The sequence below is a fragment of the Hemitrygon akajei genome, unplaced genomic scaffold, assembly GCF_048418815.1.
Source record: "Hemitrygon akajei unplaced genomic scaffold, sHemAka1.3 Scf000151, whole genome shotgun sequence".
In the NCBI taxonomy this organism is placed as follows: Eukaryota; Metazoa; Chordata; class Chondrichthyes; order Myliobatiformes; family Dasyatidae; genus Hemitrygon; species Hemitrygon akajei.
This window is the reverse complement of record NW_027332037.1, coordinates 788,854-806,869: the sequence shown is the minus strand read 5'-3', so window position 1 is coordinate 806,869 and position 18,016 is coordinate 788,854. Positions and strand designations below refer to the sequence as shown.

General features: G+C 50.5%; 1 protein-coding gene across 1 annotated transcript in view; it reads right to left on the bottom strand.

Annotated features, from left to right (window-relative positions):
* The window catches only part of LOC140724008 (uncharacterized), a 31,908-nt gene extending 31,710 nt beyond the window's left edge, over positions 1 to 198 (bottom strand). Inside the window, exon 1 of the mRNA XM_073038501.1 lies at positions 131 to 198. Coding sequence (XP_072894602.1) covers positions 131 to 198 — 68 coding nt within the window. The remainder of the gene's footprint in view (positions 1 to 130) is intronic.
* Between the last annotated feature and the right edge of the window lie 17,818 nt (positions 199 to 18,016).

The following is an 18,016-nucleotide window of genomic DNA, read 5'->3' as shown; positions in this document are numbered from 1 at the left end:
CAGTTCTGTAACCCAACTCCAGTGAGATGGGGTTCTGTGTCTATGCTGGGATCCTCTGAAGAGATCCGGGTTGTTATTGTGACACACCCCAAAAATAACCGAGCCCCACTGATGTAAACACTGACCCTACCGTTTAACCAGCCTGGGTTCTTCCCAGAGCAGCGACCCTGTGGAATGACCGTCTCGGGAATCTTCCATCCTCCGGAACTGAAACAACAATCAGAGAGTCAGTCACTGATCTGAGGGAGTTTATTCACTCAGAGAGACATGGGAAATTACACTCACCCTGTCCGTACCCTATCTCTGGTCAATAACCTCCCAATCCTGGGAATTTCCTCTCTGTTGTACCTCCCCCTTGTCTCTACCCCGAGAATGTGTGATCTCCCCTCTCCCTGTATTTACTCCCCATCTCAGTGTAGTCACTGATGATCCCGGTCTCCCTGCATTTCCCATTCACACACCCCTTGTTCCCCTGTTTACATTCCCCTTCTGTGTCCAGTTTCTCAGTGATTATCTCCTCACTTTACCTGTTAAATCTGTACCATCCCACAACAAGATATCCATCATCCATCAATTGTCCACCGGTACACTCAGTGTTGGAACAATTCGTGCTCCTCCAGAGCTGATCCAGGACGGTGTGGTTTACACACGGATCACCGAGTGCGGAGTCTGTGACTGAGGGTCAGAACGATGTTCAGTGTTAATGTACAGCTCACGTTCTCCATCCTCTTTCCCTGCCAACCACAACCCCCCATCTGCACTTCCACCCTCAGCAACCCCTGGGCAACAATATTTTTTTTATTCCTCGAAGGGACGTGAGTTTCAGTGTCTGAGCCAGTGCATAACTGCCCCTCCAGAGGTTCCCTTGAGAAGGTGGTGGTGGTGGCCTGTCCTTGGCCTGTTGCAATCCTTGATGTGTGGGGACACCCACAATGATGATCCGGAGTTCCAGGGTTTTGACCCAGTGACACTGAAGGAGCAGCAATGTATTTCCAAGGCACGGTAGTGTGTGGCTGAGACAGAAACTTGCAGAAAATGCCTCACTCTCCAACTATGGCTCCTTCCAGTCCCCTCTCTTCATCCCACACACCAGATCTTTCATCCACCCCCATTTCCAGTCTCCCTCTGCTGCCCATCCTGTTGTCACCTTCTCTCCCCTTTCCCATTTCCCTCCACCCGTCTTTCTCTTCCTATCCCTCCATTCCCCTTCACTCTTCTCCATTCCCTTCCACCCTCCACCTTTACAATCTTCCCATGCTCCCCTTGTGTGCCAGGGCAGATCAGGGTTTGGTGGTTCTGGTCACATCAGTGAAGGAAGGATGTGGAAGTTTCAGAGAGTGTGCAGAGGAGATTTATCAGGATGCTGCCTGGATTGATATCTTATGAAACTCGACTGAGTGAGCTCAGGCTTTTCTCTTTGGAGTGAAGGAGGATGAGAGGTGACTTAATAGAGGTGGACAAGATGGTAAGAGGTATAGATCGGGTGAACAACCAGAAACTTTTCCCCAGGAAGTGGCTAATACCCAGGGGACAGCAAGGTAGCATAGTGGTTAACACAACTCTTTACATTACCAGTCACCCGGGTTCAATTCCCACCACTGCCTGTGAGGAGTTTATACGTTCTCCCCGTGACCACGTGGGTTTCCTCCGGGTGATCCGGTTTCCTCCCACATTCCAAAGGAGTACCAGTTGGCAGTTTATTTGGGCATTGTAAAATGTCTTGTGATGAGGTGAGGGGATAGATAGGGGGAATTGCTGGAAACGGGAATGGCCACAGGGGAACCCTGCACTGACTTCCTAATCTCCTCATCTCTCCTGTTGGTCACCCATCTGCTGTCCGGGTATGACCACCTCTTCAAATATCTCATCTGTAATATCTTCAGTTTCCCGGATGATCCTAATTACATCCAACTCCAGCTCCGTGACCCGGTCAGTCAGGTGCTATCCACACGATCAATGCCTCTCATCACCTTGTACACCTCTATCAGGTCACCTCTCATCCTCCACAGCTCCAAGGAGAAAAGGCCGAGTTCACTCAACCTATTCTCATAAGGCATGCTCCCCAATCCAGACAACATCCTTGTAAATCTCCTCTGCACCCTTTCTATGACTTCCTCATCCTTCCTGTAGTGAGGCGACCAGAACTGAGCACAGTACTCCAAGTGGGTCTGACCGGCGTCCTGTATAGCTGCAACATTACCTCTCGGTTCTTAAACTGAGTAACAGGATTGATGAAGGCCAATGCTCTGTATGCCTTCTTAACCACAGATTCAACCACGTAGCAGCTTTGAGTGTCCTATGGACTCGTACACCAAGCTCCCTCTGATCCTCCCTACTGCCAAGAGTTTCCCTCGACCCTCGGCCCTTCCCTTTCAGCGTCTGTCTCCCCCTGCCCTCAGCGTATCACCATCGCACCCTCCCCTTGGCCTCTCCCTGGACCCCCATCTCCTCGGCCTCTCCCCTACCTCCCCCTCCACTCGGCAACTAACTCCCCACCTGTCAGCCTCTCCTCATCACCCCCTCCACCCGGCCTCTATCCTGTCTCCCCATCCCCTCAGCCACTTCCTGTCTCCCTTTTCCCTCGGCTTCTCCCTGCCTCCCCCTCCCCTCGGTCTCCCTCCATCTCCCTCTCCACTTGGTATGTCACTCCCCGCCTCCCCTCACTCTCACCACTGCTCCCTCCATTTCCTGTCAGCCTCACCCTCCCTCACTCCAGGGGATGGGGAGACTCTCTCCCGGCAGCTGACACAACATTGTGGGCCGAAGGGCCTGTGCTGTGCTGTACTGTTCTGTGTTCTATGATCTCTGTCACAGGTCAGACTGGGCAGTTTCATTCTGACCCCGGTGTGAAGGGGGATACGGGAAAGTGATCACAGACCACGGGCAGGACAGCCGACAGGAAAACTCAGCCCATGGTGTGTGTTGGTGACTCAGGACGTCCCAGAATTTCCCCACAACTACCACACTGCTGTGTCACTGGGGAACGGTGACCTACCTGTACAGTACACAGCGTTGCTCAAGTGTGTCGGCCACAGCCAATACACAAAGTAAGCAGAGCAGTTTTTCACCCTGATCTCCAGGCTCCAGTGACAGGTGTTGTTATCCACAGTAAAGAAGACAGTCCTGGTCACCTCCCCCTCTCCCACGTTGGGATGGGGACCTGGAATGAGATTTATAAACACTGTAAAATGTACCCAGTCCCACAGTACAGCGGGGAATGTGAATCAGGACCCACTGTAAATCAGTGGTTCACAACCCACGGTCCGGTCCGGCCTCAGTCAGCACTGAGCTGCTGCCCTCTCCCTCTCCACCCTACCCTCCCCGCAGCAGCACCTTCATCTTCTGAATGAGCCTCCCATGAGGGACCTTGTCAAACGTCTGGGGGATCTCACTGAAACCTATCGAATATTGAAAGGCCTGGATAGAGTGGACATGGGGAGGATGTTTCCTATAGTGGGGGAGTCTGGGACCAGAGGGCACAGCCTCAGAACACAAAAACCTCCCTCTAGATCAGAGATGAGGAGGAATTTCAACATGCAGGTGAACTGGGAGAATCAGGTTGGTGCTGGACCACAGGATAGAGAGTTTGTAGAGTGCGTACGGGATGCATTCTTGGAACAGCTTGTACGAGAGCCTACCAGGGACAAGACTATTCTGGATTTAGTGTTATGTAATGAACAGGATTTGATAAGTGATCTTGCAGTAAACGAGCCATTAGTAGGTAGTGATCATAATATGATAAGTTTTTATCTGCAATTTGAGAAGGATAAGGGCAACTCGGAGGTGTCAGTGTTGCAGTTGAACAGGGGAAACTATGGAGCCATGAGGGAGGAGCTGGCCAAAGTTGACTGGACGGATAGCCTAGCAGAAAAGACAGTGGAACAGCAATGGTAGGTATTCTTGGGAATAATGCACAAGGTGCAAAATCAGTTCATCCCCCAGAGAAGGAAGGATTCAAAGGGGGGAAAGGGGCCACAGTGGTTGACAAAGGAAGTCAGAGATTGTATAGCATTAAAAAAAAGGAAATATGACAGAGCTAAGGTGAGTGGGAGGACAGATTGGGAAGCTTTTAAGGAACAACAGAACTTAACTAAAAAGACAATACGGGGAGAAAAAATGAGGTACGAATGCAAGCTAGCCAGGAATATAAAGGAAGATAGCAAAAGCTTTTTTAGGTATGTGAAGAGAAAGAAGATAGTTAAGAACAATGTTGGGCCCTTGAAGAATGAATTGGGTGAAATTGTTATGGGAAACAGAGAAATGGCAGAAGAATTTAATGAGTACTTTAGATCTGTTTTCACTAAGGAAGACACAAGCAATCTCCCAGATGCATGGATGGGCCAAGGACATAGGGTAACAGAGGAAATGAAACAGATTGACATTCGGAAGGAAACGGTGATGAGAAGACTGATGGGACTGAAGGCTGACAAATCCCCATGTCCAGATGGTCTGCACCCTAGGGTACTAAAGGAGGTGGCCCTGGAAATTGCGGATGCATTGGTAATCATTTTCCAATGTTTCTTAGATTCAGGATCAGTTCCTGAGGATTGGAGAATGGCTAATGTTATCCCACTTTTTAAGAAAGGAGGGAGGGAGAAAACAGAGAACTATAGACCTGTCAGCCTGACATCGGTGGTGGGGAAGATGCTGGAGTCCATTATTAAGGATGAAATAGTGGCATATCTAGATGGCTGTGATAGGATTGGGCTGAGCCAGCATGGATTTACCAAGGGTAAATCATGCTTGACTAATCTGTTGGAGTTTTTCGAGGATGTAACCAGGAAGTTAGACGGGGGAGATCCAGTGGATGTAGTGTACCTCGATTTTCAGAAGGCATTTGATAAGGTCCCACATAGGAGATTGGTGGGTAAAATTAAAGCTCAGGGCATCGGGGGGAAGACATTGACATGGATAGAAAACTGGTTGGCAGATAGAAAGCAAAGGGTAGCAGTGAATGGGTGTTTCTTGGAATGGCAGGTGGTGACTAGTGGGGTGCCACAGGGCTCGGTATTGGGACCACAGCTGTTTACAATTTACGTCAACGATTTGGATGAAGGCACTGAAAATAACATCAGCAAATTTGCTGATGATACTAAGATGGGTGGCAGGGTGACATGTGATGAGGATGTTAGGAGAATTCAGGGTGACTTGGATAGGCTGGGTGAGTGGGCAGATACTGGGCAGATGACGTTTAATGTGAATAAGTGTGAGGTTATCCACTTTGGGAGTAAGAACAGGAAGGCAGATTATTATCTGAACGGTGTAGAGTTAGGTAAGGGAGAAATACAAAGAGATCTCGGAGTCCTTGTTCATCAGTCACTGAAGGTGAATGAGCAAGTGCAGCAGGCAGTGAAGAAGGCTAATGGAATGTTGGCCTTTATTACAAAGGGAATTGAGTACAAGAGCAAGGAAATCCTCTTGCATTGTACAGAGCCCTGGTGAGACCACACCTGGAGTATTGTGTACAGTTTTGGTCTCCAGGGTTAAGAAAGGACATCCTGGCTGTAGAGGAAGTGCAGCGTAGATTCATGAGGTTAATTCCTGGGATGTCTGGACTGTCTTACGCAGAGAGGTTAGAGAGACTGGGCTTGTACACGCTGGAATTAAGGAGATTGAGAGGGGATCTGATTGAAACATATAAGATTACTAAGGGATTGGACAAGATAGAGGCAGGAAATATGTTCCAGATGCTGGGAGAGTCCAGTACCAGAGGGCATGGTTTGAGAATAAGGGGTAGGTCATTTAGGACAGAGTTAAGGAAAAACTTCTTCTCCCAGAGAGTTGTGGGGGTCTGGAATGCACTGCCTCGGAAGGTAGTGGAGGCCAATTCTCTGGATGCTTTCAAGGAGCTAGATAGGTATCATGGATAGGGGAATCAAGGGGTATGGGGACAAGGGAGGAACCGGGCCGAATGGTCTACTTCTGCACCTATTGTCTATTGAATTTCTTTAGCCAGAGGGCAGTGACTCTGCGGAATTCATTGCCACAGACGGCTGTGGAAGCCACTTCATTGGGTATATTTAAAAATTAGGTTGACAGGTTCTAGAATCATGAGAGAGTCAAATGTTACCCGGAACCACCACAGTGGGCTTCACAGCTGAACAGGTGAGAAGACAGCTGAAACATCTCCACCCAAGCAAGGCTGCAGGCCCGGATGGTGTAAGCCCCAGGATGCTCAAAGCCTGTGCCCCCCAGCTATGTGGAGTACTTCACCATGTCTTCAACCTGAGCCTGAGACTCCAGAGGGTTCCTGTGCTGTGGAAGACGTCCTGCCTCATTCCTGTACCGAAGACACCGCGCCCCAGTGGCTCCAATGACTACAGACCGGTGGTATTGACCTCCCACATCATGAAGACCCTGGAGAGACTTGTTCTAGAGCAGCTCCAACCTATGGTTAGGCCACACTTAGACCCTCTCTAGTTCGCCTATCAGCCTAGGAGTTGAGGATACCATCGTCTACCTGCTGAACTGTGTCTACGCCCACCTGGACAAGCCATCAAGCACTATGAGGGTCATGTTTTGTGACTTCTCCAGTGCGTTCAACACCATCCGCCCTGCTCTGCTGGGTGAGAAGCTGACAGTGATGCAGGTGGATGCTTCCCTGGTGTCATGGATTATTGATTACCTGACTGGCAGACCACAGTACGTGCGCTTGCAACACTGTGTGTCAGACAGAGTGGTCAGCAGCACTGGGGCTCCACAGGGGACTGTCCTGTCTCCCTTTCTCTTCACCATCTACACCTCGGACTTCAGCTACAACACAGAGTCTTGCCATCTTCAGTTTTCTGATGACTTTGCCATAGTTGGATGCATCAGCAAGGGAGATGAGGCTGAGTACAGGGCTACGGTGGGAAACTTTGTCACATGGTGCGAGCAGAATCATCTGCAGCTTAATGTGAACAAGACTAAGGAGCTTGTGGTGGACCTGAGGAGGGCTAAGGCACCGGTGACCCCTGTTTCCATTCAAGGGGTCAGTGTGGACATGGTGGAGGATTACAAATACCCAGGGATATGAATTGACAATAAACTGGACTGGTCAAAGAACACTGAGGCTGTCTACAAGAAGGGTCAGAGCTGTTTCTATCTCCTGAGGAGACTGAGGTCCTTTAACATCTGCCGGTTGATGCTGAGGATGTTCTACGAGGCTGCGGTCGCTAGTGCTAACATGTTTGTTGTTGTGTGCTGGGACAGCAGGCTGAGGATAGCAGACACCAACAGAATCAACAAAATCATTCGTAAGGCCAGTGATGTTGTGGGGGTGGAACTGGACTCTCTGACGGTGGTGTCTGAAAAGAGGATGCTGTCCAAGTTGCATGCCATCTTGGACAATGACTCCCATCCACTCCATAATGTACTGGTTAGGCACAGGAGTACATTCAGCCAGAGACTCATTCCACTGAGATGTAACACAGCGTCATAGGAAGTCAATCCTGCCTGTGGCCATCAAACTTTACAACTCCTCCCTTGGAGTGTCAGACACCCTGAGCCAATAGGCTGGTCCTGGACTTATTTCCACTTGGCATGATTAACTTATTATTATTTAATTATTTATGCTTTTATATTGCTATGTTTCTTCACTATTCTTGGTTGGTGCGGCTGTAACAAAACCCAATTTCCCTCCGGATCAATAAAGTATGACTGTCTGTCTGTTACAGGGAGACGGCATGAGAATGAGATTAAGAGGGAAAATAAATCAGCCATGATGGAATGGTGTTGCAGACTCAAAGGCCAAATAGACGAATACTGCTCCTCTGTCTGATAAACTTGTGCTCTAAAGTCCTTGAGGACAACATCCACAGCTCTACCTTCATCAATCATCTGTCAACCCCTCGAAAAACTCAGGCAAGTTAGTAAGTCACAATTTGCCTCACACAAGGAGAGGTTCACTATCCCAATTCACCCTCAATCTTCCAAATGATCATAAATCCTCTCCACTAGCTTCCCCACCAATGACCTGAGACTGACTGGTCTGTATATTCCAGGATTATTCATATTTCCAGACATTTTCTCCATAATTGAATGGAATGCTAAGGAAATTAAATTACTGATTGATTTAGAGATAAAGGGTGGAGTCGGCCTTTCTCACCCTTTGACCCATGACACTCTGACAACCCGCAACAACCCCAATTAACCCGATCCTCATCAGGGAACAATTTCTATGGGAAGAACCCGGGGAAAACCCATGCATTCCATGGGGAGGACGAACAGAGACCCCTTACAGATGACACTGGAATTGAACTCTGAACTCCGACACCCCGAGCTGTAATAGTGACTGGCTAACCGCTACATTACCATGGCAACCATTAATTTATCCCACTAATTGGTGAATGATGATGTCTGCAGACTCCTCCAACTCCCTGGAGATTGCCCCACCACTGAAATGAGTCTGGGGTCATTGAAACTCCTCCGGGTCATATCCAGAATGGGGTCAGTGGGCAGAATAGTTCTGTAACCCAACTCCAGGAAGTTAACACTCCTCCACCGGACTCCATGACGATACAGGACCGTAGAGTGGTCTGAGTGACTGTGGGGAGACCTCTCAGGGAGATGGGGTTCTGTGTCCATGCTAGGGCCCTCTGAAGAGATCCAGGTTGTCAGTTTGACACTCCCCAAAAATAACTGAGCCTGACCGTACCGGTTAACCAGCCTGGATTCTCCCCAGAGCAGTGATATCGTGGAACGACCGTCTCGGGGATCTTCCATCCTCTGGAACTGAAACAACAATCAGAGAGTTAGTCCCGAATCTGAGGGAGTTTATTCACTCAGAGAGACATGGGAAATTACACTCACCTTGTCCGTACCCTGTCTCTGGTCAATAACCCCCAATCCTGGGAATTCCCTCTCTGTTGTACCTCCCCCTTGTCTCTACTCTGACAATGTGGGATCTCCCCTCTCCCTGTATTTACTCCCCATCTCAGTGTAGTCACTGATGATCCCGGTCTCCCTGCATTTCCCATTCACACATCCCTTGTTCCCCTGTTTACATTCCCCTTCTGTGTCCAGTTTCTCAGTGATCATCTCCTCACTTTACCTGTTAAATCTGTACCATCCCACTTCAAGGTTTCCATCACCCATCCATTGTCCACCGGTACACTCAGTGTTGGAACAATTCGTGCTCCTCCAGGGCTGATCCAGGACGGTGTGGTTTACACACGGATCACCGAGTGCAGAGTCTGTGACTGAGGGACAGAACGATGTTCAGTGTTAATGTACACCTCACGTTCCCCATCCTCTTACTCTGCCAATCACAACCCCCATCTGCACTTCCACCCTCATCAACCCCTGGGCAACAATAACTTTTTTTATTCATCAAAGGGACATGAGTTTCAGAGGCTGAGCCAGTGTATAACTGCCCCTCCAGAGGTTCCCTTGAGAAGGTGGTGGTGGTGACCTGTCCTTGGCCTGTTGCAATCCTTGATGTGTGGGGACACCCACAATGATGATCCGGAGTTCCAGGGTTTTGACCCAGTGACACTGAAGGAGCAGCAATGTATTTCCAAGGCACGGTAGTGCGTGGCTTAGACAGAAACTTGCAGAAAATGCTCCACTCCCCAACTATGTCTCCTTCCAGTCCCCTCTATTCATCCCACACACCAGATCTTTCTTCCACCCCCATTTCCAGTCTCCCTCTGCTGCCCATCCTGTTGTCACCTTCTCTCCCCTTTCCCACTTCCCTCCACCCATCTTTCTCTTCCTATCCCTCCATTCCCCTTCACTCTTCTCCATTCCCTTCCACCCTCCACCTTTACAATCTTCCCGTGCTCCCCTTGTGTGCCAGGGCAGATCAGGGTTTGGTGGTTCTGGTCACATCAGTGAAGGAAGGATGTGGAAGTTTCAGAGAGTGTGCAGAGGAGATTTATCAGGATGCTGCTTGGATTGATATCTTATGAAACTCAACTGAGTGAGCTCGGGCTTTTCTCTTTGGACTGAAGGAGGATGAGAGGTGACTTAATAGAGGTCGACAAGATGGTAAGAGGCATAGATCGGGTGAACAACTTTTTCCCCAGGAAGTGGCTAATACCCAGGGGACAGCAAGGTAGCATAGTGGTTAACACAAATGTTTACATTACCAGCGACCAGGGTTCAATTCCCACCACTGCCTGTGAGGAGTTTATACGTTCTCCCCGTGACCACGTGGGTTTCCTCCGGGTGATCCGGTTTCCTCCCACATTCCAAAGGAGTACCAGTTGGCAGTTTAATTGGGCATTGTAAAATGTCTTGTAATGAGGATAGGGGATAGATAGGGGGATTGCTGGAAGCCAGAATGGCCACGGGGAACCCTGCACTGACTTCCTAATCCCCTCATCTCTCCTGATGGTCACCCATCTGCTGACCGGGTATGACCACCTCTTCAAATATCTCATCTGTAATATCTTCAGTTTCCCGGATGACCCTAATTACATCCAACTCCAGCTCCGTGACCCGGTCAGTCAGACGCTGAAGTTGGGTGCACTTCCCACAGATGTAGTCATCAGGGAAACAGTCAGGTAACCTGAATTCCCACATCTGACAGGAGGAGCATTCCTTCCTAAATACTCTGTACTGGAAAAAAAGGGCTTCCCTCTTCTTATCTGTGCCTCTGGCTGTTTAGACAAAGCCTTCCCACTCTTTCACTGACACACTCTGACACATGGAACATTGAACTCTACAGCACAGTACAGGTCTTTCAGCCCAAACTGTTGTGTCAATATTTTAACCTACTCAGCTCTAGAAATATAGAAAACCTACAGCACAATACAGGCCCTTCGGACCATAAAGCTGGGCTGAACGTGTCCTTACCTTAGAGATTACCTCAGATTACCCATGGCCCTCTATTTTCCTCAGTTCCATGTTCCTGTCAGGGAATCTCTTTAGATACTCTATTGAATCCGCCTCCACCACCGTCACCGTCAGCCCATTCCACACACTCATCACTCTTTGAGTAAAAAAACTTACCCCTGTTATCTCCACTGTACCTACTTCCAAGCACCTTTAAACTGTGCCCTCTCATGTTAGCCATTCCAGCCCTGGGAACAGGCCTCTGACTATCCACAGGATCAATGCCTCTCATCATCTTATACACTTCTCTCAGGTCACCTCTCATCCTCCATCGCTCCAAGGAGAAAAGGCCGAGTTCACTCAACCTATTCTCATGAGGCATGCTTCCCAATTCAGGCAACATCCTTGTAAATCTCCTCTGCACCCTTTCTATGGTTTCCACATCCTTCCTGTATTGAGGTGACCAGAACTGAGCACAGTACTCCGTGGGGTCTGACCAGGGTCCTGTATAACTGCAACATTACTTTTCAGCTCTTAAACTCAATCCCACGATTGATGAAGGCCAATGCACCATACGCCTTCTTAACCACAGAGTCAACCCGGGCAGCAGCTTTGAGTGTCCTATGGACTCAGACCCCAAGCCCCCTCTGATCCTACACATTGCCAAGAGTCTCTCTATCAACTCGTCCCCTCCCTTTCGGCATCTCTGTCTGCCCCTTCCCTAGGCCTCTCCCTGGACCCCCATCTCTCTGGCCTCTCTGTGTCCCCATCCCCTCTGCCTTTCTGTCTTCCCCTCCCCTCGGCCTCTCCCTGCCTCCTCCCACCTGGGCCTTTCCCTGCCTCCCTCTCCCCTCGGCCTCTCCCTATCTTTCTCTCCCTCCCCCCTCCCCTCACTCTCATCACTGCTCCCTCCATTTCCTGACAGCCTCACCCTCCCTCACTCCAGGGGATGGGTAGACTCTCTCCCGGCAGCTGACACAGCATTGTGGGCCGAAGGGCCTGTGCTGTGCTGTACTGTTCTGTGTTCTATGATTTCTGTCACAGGTCAGACTGGGCAGTTTCATTCTGACCCCGGTGTGAAGGGGGATACGGGAAAGGTGATCACAGACCACGGGCAGGGCAGCCGACTGGAAAACTCAGCCCGTGGTGTGTGTTGGTGACTCAGGACGTCCCAGAATTTCCCCACAACTACCACACTGCTGTGTCACTGGGGAACGGTGACCTACCTGTACAGTACACAGAGTTATTCCTGGGTGTCGGCCACAGCCAATACACAAAGTAACCGGAGCAGTTTTTCACCCTGATCTCCTGTCTCCAGTAACAGGTGTTTTCACGCTCAGTGAAGCAGACGGTCCTGGTCACCTCCCCCTCTCCCACATTGGGATGGGGACCTGGAATGAGATTTATAAACACTGTAAAATGTACCCGGTCCCACAGTACAGCGGGGAATGTGAATCAGGACCCACTGTAAATCAGTGGTTCACAACCCACGGTCCGGTCCGGCCTCAGTCAGCACTGAGCTGCTGCCCTCTCCCTCTCCACCCCACCCTCCCCACAGCAGCACCTTCATCTTCTGAATGAGCCTCCCATGAGGGACCTTGTCAAACGTCTGGGGGATCTCACTGAAACCTATCGAATATTGAAAGGCCTGGATAGAGTGGACATGGAGAGGGTGTTTCCTATAGTGGGGGAGTCTGGGACCAGAGGGCACAGCCTCAGGACACAAGAACCTCCCTTTAGAACAGAGATAAGGGAGAATTTCTTTAGCCAGAAGGTGGTGAATCTGAGGATTTCATTGCCACAAACGGCTGTGGAGGTCACGTCATTTATAAATGTGAAGTGGAGGTTGAGGTTTTTTGATGTGTGAGGGTGTGGTGGTCCGCACACACGGGACTCGAACCGCCATCGGGAGCCGCAGGCAGGCTCGCGACCCACTCAGGGTGGACCTTCCGGGGACGGTCTGACATCACTTCTGCCCCGCTGGTCGCAGGGACCCATGGGAGGGGGATTTAAGCGCGAGTTTGAATCAGTAAAGTCATTCTGAGTTCAGCTCTCTCTGCCTCCGTGTGTTCCTTTCGTAGCACTTTGCGTGCGACTACATTGGTGACCCCGACGTTCCAGACGGCATCTGGAACCGGCGACTCCGCAGCCAGCCATGAGTTTGAGCAACTCCTGAGTTTCTGGGCCACTCAACCCCACGTTTGGTTCGAGCAGGCTGAGGCCCAGTTCAATACCAGAGACATTACGGCCGACTCCACGCGGTATTACTACGTGATCAGCGTGCTTGACCAGGAGACGGCAGGCCGGATCATCGACTTCCTACGCCAGCTACCAACGGAGACCAGGTACACTAAGTTTAAAGCGCTCCTGATCCGTACCTTCGGACTGTCCCACCGCGAACGGGCCGCGCGGCTCCTACACATGGACGGCCTGGGAGACCGCACGCCGTCCGAGCTCATGAACGATACGCTGGCGCTCATGGACGGCCATAAGCCGTGCCTTTTATTTGAACAGTTGTTCCTCGAGCAAATGCCAGAGGACGTTCGCCGCCTCCTCGTGAGTGAGGATTTCAGCGACCCACACAGTGTCACGGCTAAAGCAGACGTCCTTTGGCAGGGCAAGCAGCGTGGAGCAGCCTCCATTGGCCTAGCCACGATCACGCACCCCAAATCCCATGCCCCACAACCGAAGCCGCCGAGACCCACGGGGGGAAACAACGAAAGTTCTGAACAATGGTGTTTCTATCACCAAAGATGGGGCTCAGGCACGCACCGCTGCCGTCCACCATGTGCTTTTCCGGGAAACACCGGGGTCAGCCGTCGCTAATGGCTACGACGTCTGGCCACTGAGACAGCCTCCTGAACCTCTGAGACCGACACTCCGGGCGGCGCTTCCTGGTAGAGACCGGGGCTGAAGTCAGCGTACTCCCCCCCCTCGAACACAGACACTCGTAACGCGGTCCCAGGCCCCGAACTGACCAGTATTCGGACGTACGGCCTGCGAACTATCACACTGCATTTCAGGTCCAGCCGTTTCACTTGGACTTTCATGTTGGCAGCAGTGTCACAGCCACTACTAGGGGCAGATTTCCTACGAGCCAACTGCCTCTTGGTCGAGGATGGAAGCCCTGCAGAGACTACAGAAGGCTCAACGACGCCACAACCGCTGACAGATACCCGGTACCCCACTTCCAGGACTTCACGGCGAACCTGCACGGAACGACCATCTTCTCGAAAATCCACCTGGTCAGGGGATACCATCAGATCCCAGTGCACCCCGACGACGTGCCCAAGAGTGCCCTCATCACCCCGTTCAGCTTGTTCGAATTCCTGAGGATGCCTTTCGGTCTCAAGAATGCAGACCAAACTTTCCAAAGGCTCATGGACTCGGTGGGACACGGCCTGGATTTCGTTTTCATTTACTTGGACGATATCCTGGTGGCCAGCAGTTTGCACCAAGAGCACATGGGATATTTGTGCCAGCTATGCCGACGCCTGAGCGACCACTGACTGACAATCAATCTGGCGAAGTGCCAGTTCAGGCTGACGGAGATTGAATTCTTGGGACACAGAGTCAACCGACATGGCGCAGTTCCCCTACGGGACAAGGTCCAGGCCATCCGTCAGTTCCCCAAGCCCAGCACGGTCAAGGGCCTACAGGAGTTTGTAGGGATGGTCAACCACGCAGACTGGGGGCCCCACTCCCCCGATGGACATTTCTGTTGGGGTGGGGGGGTGGGTGGTGTGGCGGTCCGCACACCCGGGACTCGAACCGCCATCGGGAGCCGCAGGCAGGCGCGCCTCCCGATCAGGGCAGACCTTCCGGGGACGGTCTGATATCTCATCTGCTCCGCTGGTCACAGAGACCCATGGGAGGGGAGATTAAAGCGTGTGAGTTTGAATCAGTAAAGTCATTCCGAGTTCAGCTCTCTCTGCCTCCGTGTGTTCCTTTTGTAGTGCTTTGCGCGCGAGTACAAGGGTGTCATTTGAGACTGTCACAAACGGCTGTGGAGGTCACGTCATTTATAAATGTAAAGTGGAGGTTGAGAGGTTTTTTGATTTGTGGGGGTGCCATTTGTGACTGTCCCTCATTCACCCACGGTCTTCCCAATGCTCAGAAGTCCCATCCATAAGAATCCTCTCCACTGCCTTCCCTACCACTGACGTGAGACTGACTGGTCAGAGAGTCACAGAAAGCTACAGCACAGAAACAGGCCCTTCGGCCCATCCAGTCCATGCTGAACCATTTAAACTGCTTTGTCCCATCAACCTGCACCCGGACCACAGCCATCCATCTCTCCCATCCATGTACCAACCAAACTTCACCTAAACATTGAAATTGAAATGGCATCCACCACTTGCTCAGGCAGCTCAATCCACAGTGTACTCTCCAGGATTATTCAGTGAGAAAACAGTGAGTAGGGTCTTATGACACTTTGAACCACTCTCCCTCTGCAACCCTCGACAATCCTGAAAAAGCCAATCGTCATCATGGGACAATTTACAATGACCAATGAACCCACCCGGTACGTCTTTGGACAGTGGGAGGAAACCGGAGAACCTGGGGAAAACCCATGCATTCCATGGGGAGGATGGACAGAGACTCCTTACAGATGACACTGGAATTGAACTCTGAACTCTGACACCCCGAGCTATAATAGTGACTCACTAACCACTAATTTACCATGGCAACTATTAATTCATCCCTCTAATTGGTGAACGATGATGCCTGCAGACTCCCCTAACTCCCTGGAGATTGTCCCACCACTGAAATGAGTCTTGGTTCATTGAAACTCATCCGGGTCGTATCCAGAATGGGGTCAGTGGGCAGATCAGTTCTGTAACCCAACTCCAGGAAGTTGTCACTCCTCCACCGGACTCCATGACGATACAGGACCGTAGAGCGGTCTGAGTGACTGTGGGGAGACCTCTCAGGGAGATGGGGTTCTGTGTCCATGCTAGGGTCCTCTGAAGAGATTGACGTTGTAATTGTGACACTCCCCAAACATAACCAAACCCCACTGATGTTAACTCTGGCCTTACCATTTAACCAGCCTGGGTACAGCCCGGAGCAGTGATCCTGTGGAATGACCATCTCGGGAATTTTCCATCCTCCGGAACTGAAACAACAACCAGAGAGTCAGCCTCTGATCTGAGGGAGTTTATTCACTCGGAGAGACATGGGAAATTACACTCACTCTGTCCATACCCTGTCTCTGGTCAATAACACCCCAATCCTGGGAATTCCCTCTCTGTTGTACCTCCCCATTGTCTCTACCCCGAGAATGTGGGATCTCCCCTCTCCCTGTACTTACTCCCCATCTCAGTGTAGTCACTGATGATCCCGGCCTCCCTGCATTTCCCATTCACACATCCCTTGTTCCCCTGTTTACATTCCCCTTCTGTGTCCAGTTTCTCAGTGATTATCTCCTCACTTTACCTGTTAAATCTGTACCATCCCACAGCAAGATTTCCATCATCCATCCATTGTCCACCGGTACACTCAGTGTTGGAACAATTCGTGCTCCTCCAGGGCTGATCCAGGACGGTGTGGTTTACACACGGATCACCGACTGCGGAGTCTGTGACTGAGGGACAGAACGATGTTCAGTGTTAATGTACAGCTCACGTTCCCCATCCTCTTTCTCTGCCAACCACAACCCCCATCTGCACTTCCACCCTCAGCATCCCCTAATAATTTTGTCATTTTTTTCATCAAAAGGGACAAGAGTTTCAGTGGCTGAGCCACTAGGGGATCCCAGGAGAAGGTGACTTCTTGAACTACTGCAGTCCTTGATGTGTGGGGACACCCACAATGATGTTTGGGAGTTCCAGGGTTTTGACCCAGTGACACTGAAGGAACAACACTGTATTTCCAAGTCAGAACAGTGTGTGGCTTAGAGGGAAACTTCCAGAAACTCCCCCAACTCCCTTTTCCAAGACATCCTCGCAGAATCCTTCCCCCCCAATCTCCAACCACCTCACTTCACCGCACATCCCAGATAATTATCCTATCACCCACCTGAGGTCTCTCCCCACTTTTCCCTCTCCTGATGCCCCCCTCCCTACTCTCCTTCCTCTTCCCATGGTCTTCCCTCCACCCCAGTCTTTCCCCTCCTACCCCTCCACTCTTCCCCATTCCCTTCCTCCCCACCGTGGCCTTTACAATGTTTCCCTGCTCCCCATGTGTGTCAGGGCAGACTGGGTTGGGTGGTTCTGCTCACCTCATTATGGGAAGGATGTGGAAGCTTTCGAGAGTGTGCTCAGGCTTTTATCACTGGAGTGAAGGAGGATGAGAGGGGACTTGATAAAGGTGTAAAGGATGGGAAGAGGAATGGATCGAATGGACAGCCAGCTATTTATTTCCCAGGATGGATGTGGCTAATACCAGGGGCCATAATTTTCAAAGCTAAGTTTTTTTCTTTTTTTTTTTAAACACACAGAGAGTGGTGGGTGCATGGACGTCCTGCCAGGGGTGGTGGTAGATTCAGATATATTAGGGGTATTTAAGAAACACTGAGATAAATATTGACATTATCCACACTGGTTCAGGAGCCTGATGATTTGAAGGGTAGTGTGGGAGCTAAGGCTCCTGTACCTCCTTCCCGATGGCAGCAGTGAGAAGAGAGCATGGACTGGATGGTGGGGTCCTTGATGATGGATGCTGCTTGTAGATGTGTTTAATGGTGGGGAGGGCTTTTCCTGTGATGGACTGGGCTGCATCCACTACTGTTCTGATCTTGGGCATTGGTGTTTCCATACCAGGCTGTGATGCAACCAGTCAGAAATACTCTCCACCACACATCTATAGAAGTTGGTCAAAGCTTTAGGTGACAGACTGAATCTGTGCAAACTTCTCAGAAAGTAGAGGAGCTGCCATGCCTTCTTTGTAATGACACTTACATACTGGTCCCAGAACAGATCATCTTATCGTACAAGATGTCTGTTCAAGAGTCTGATGACAGTGGGGGTAGAAGCTGTCCTTGAGCCTGGTGGGACGTGCTTTCAGACTTTTGTATCTACTGCCCGATGGGAGGGGGAGATGAGAGAATGTCCGGGGTGGGGTATTTGATTACGCTGGCTGCTTTACTGAGGCAGCAAGAAGGGTAAACAATGTCTGTCTGTACTTCTTGCCATAGTAATTCTAATATTCTAATAATGTGTTTTAATGATCTAATAATAATCAGTTTATAATAATAAATTATAACTGAAGATAAAGCAGATTTCTATTGAGAGCATTGTAACTGGTTGCATCACCG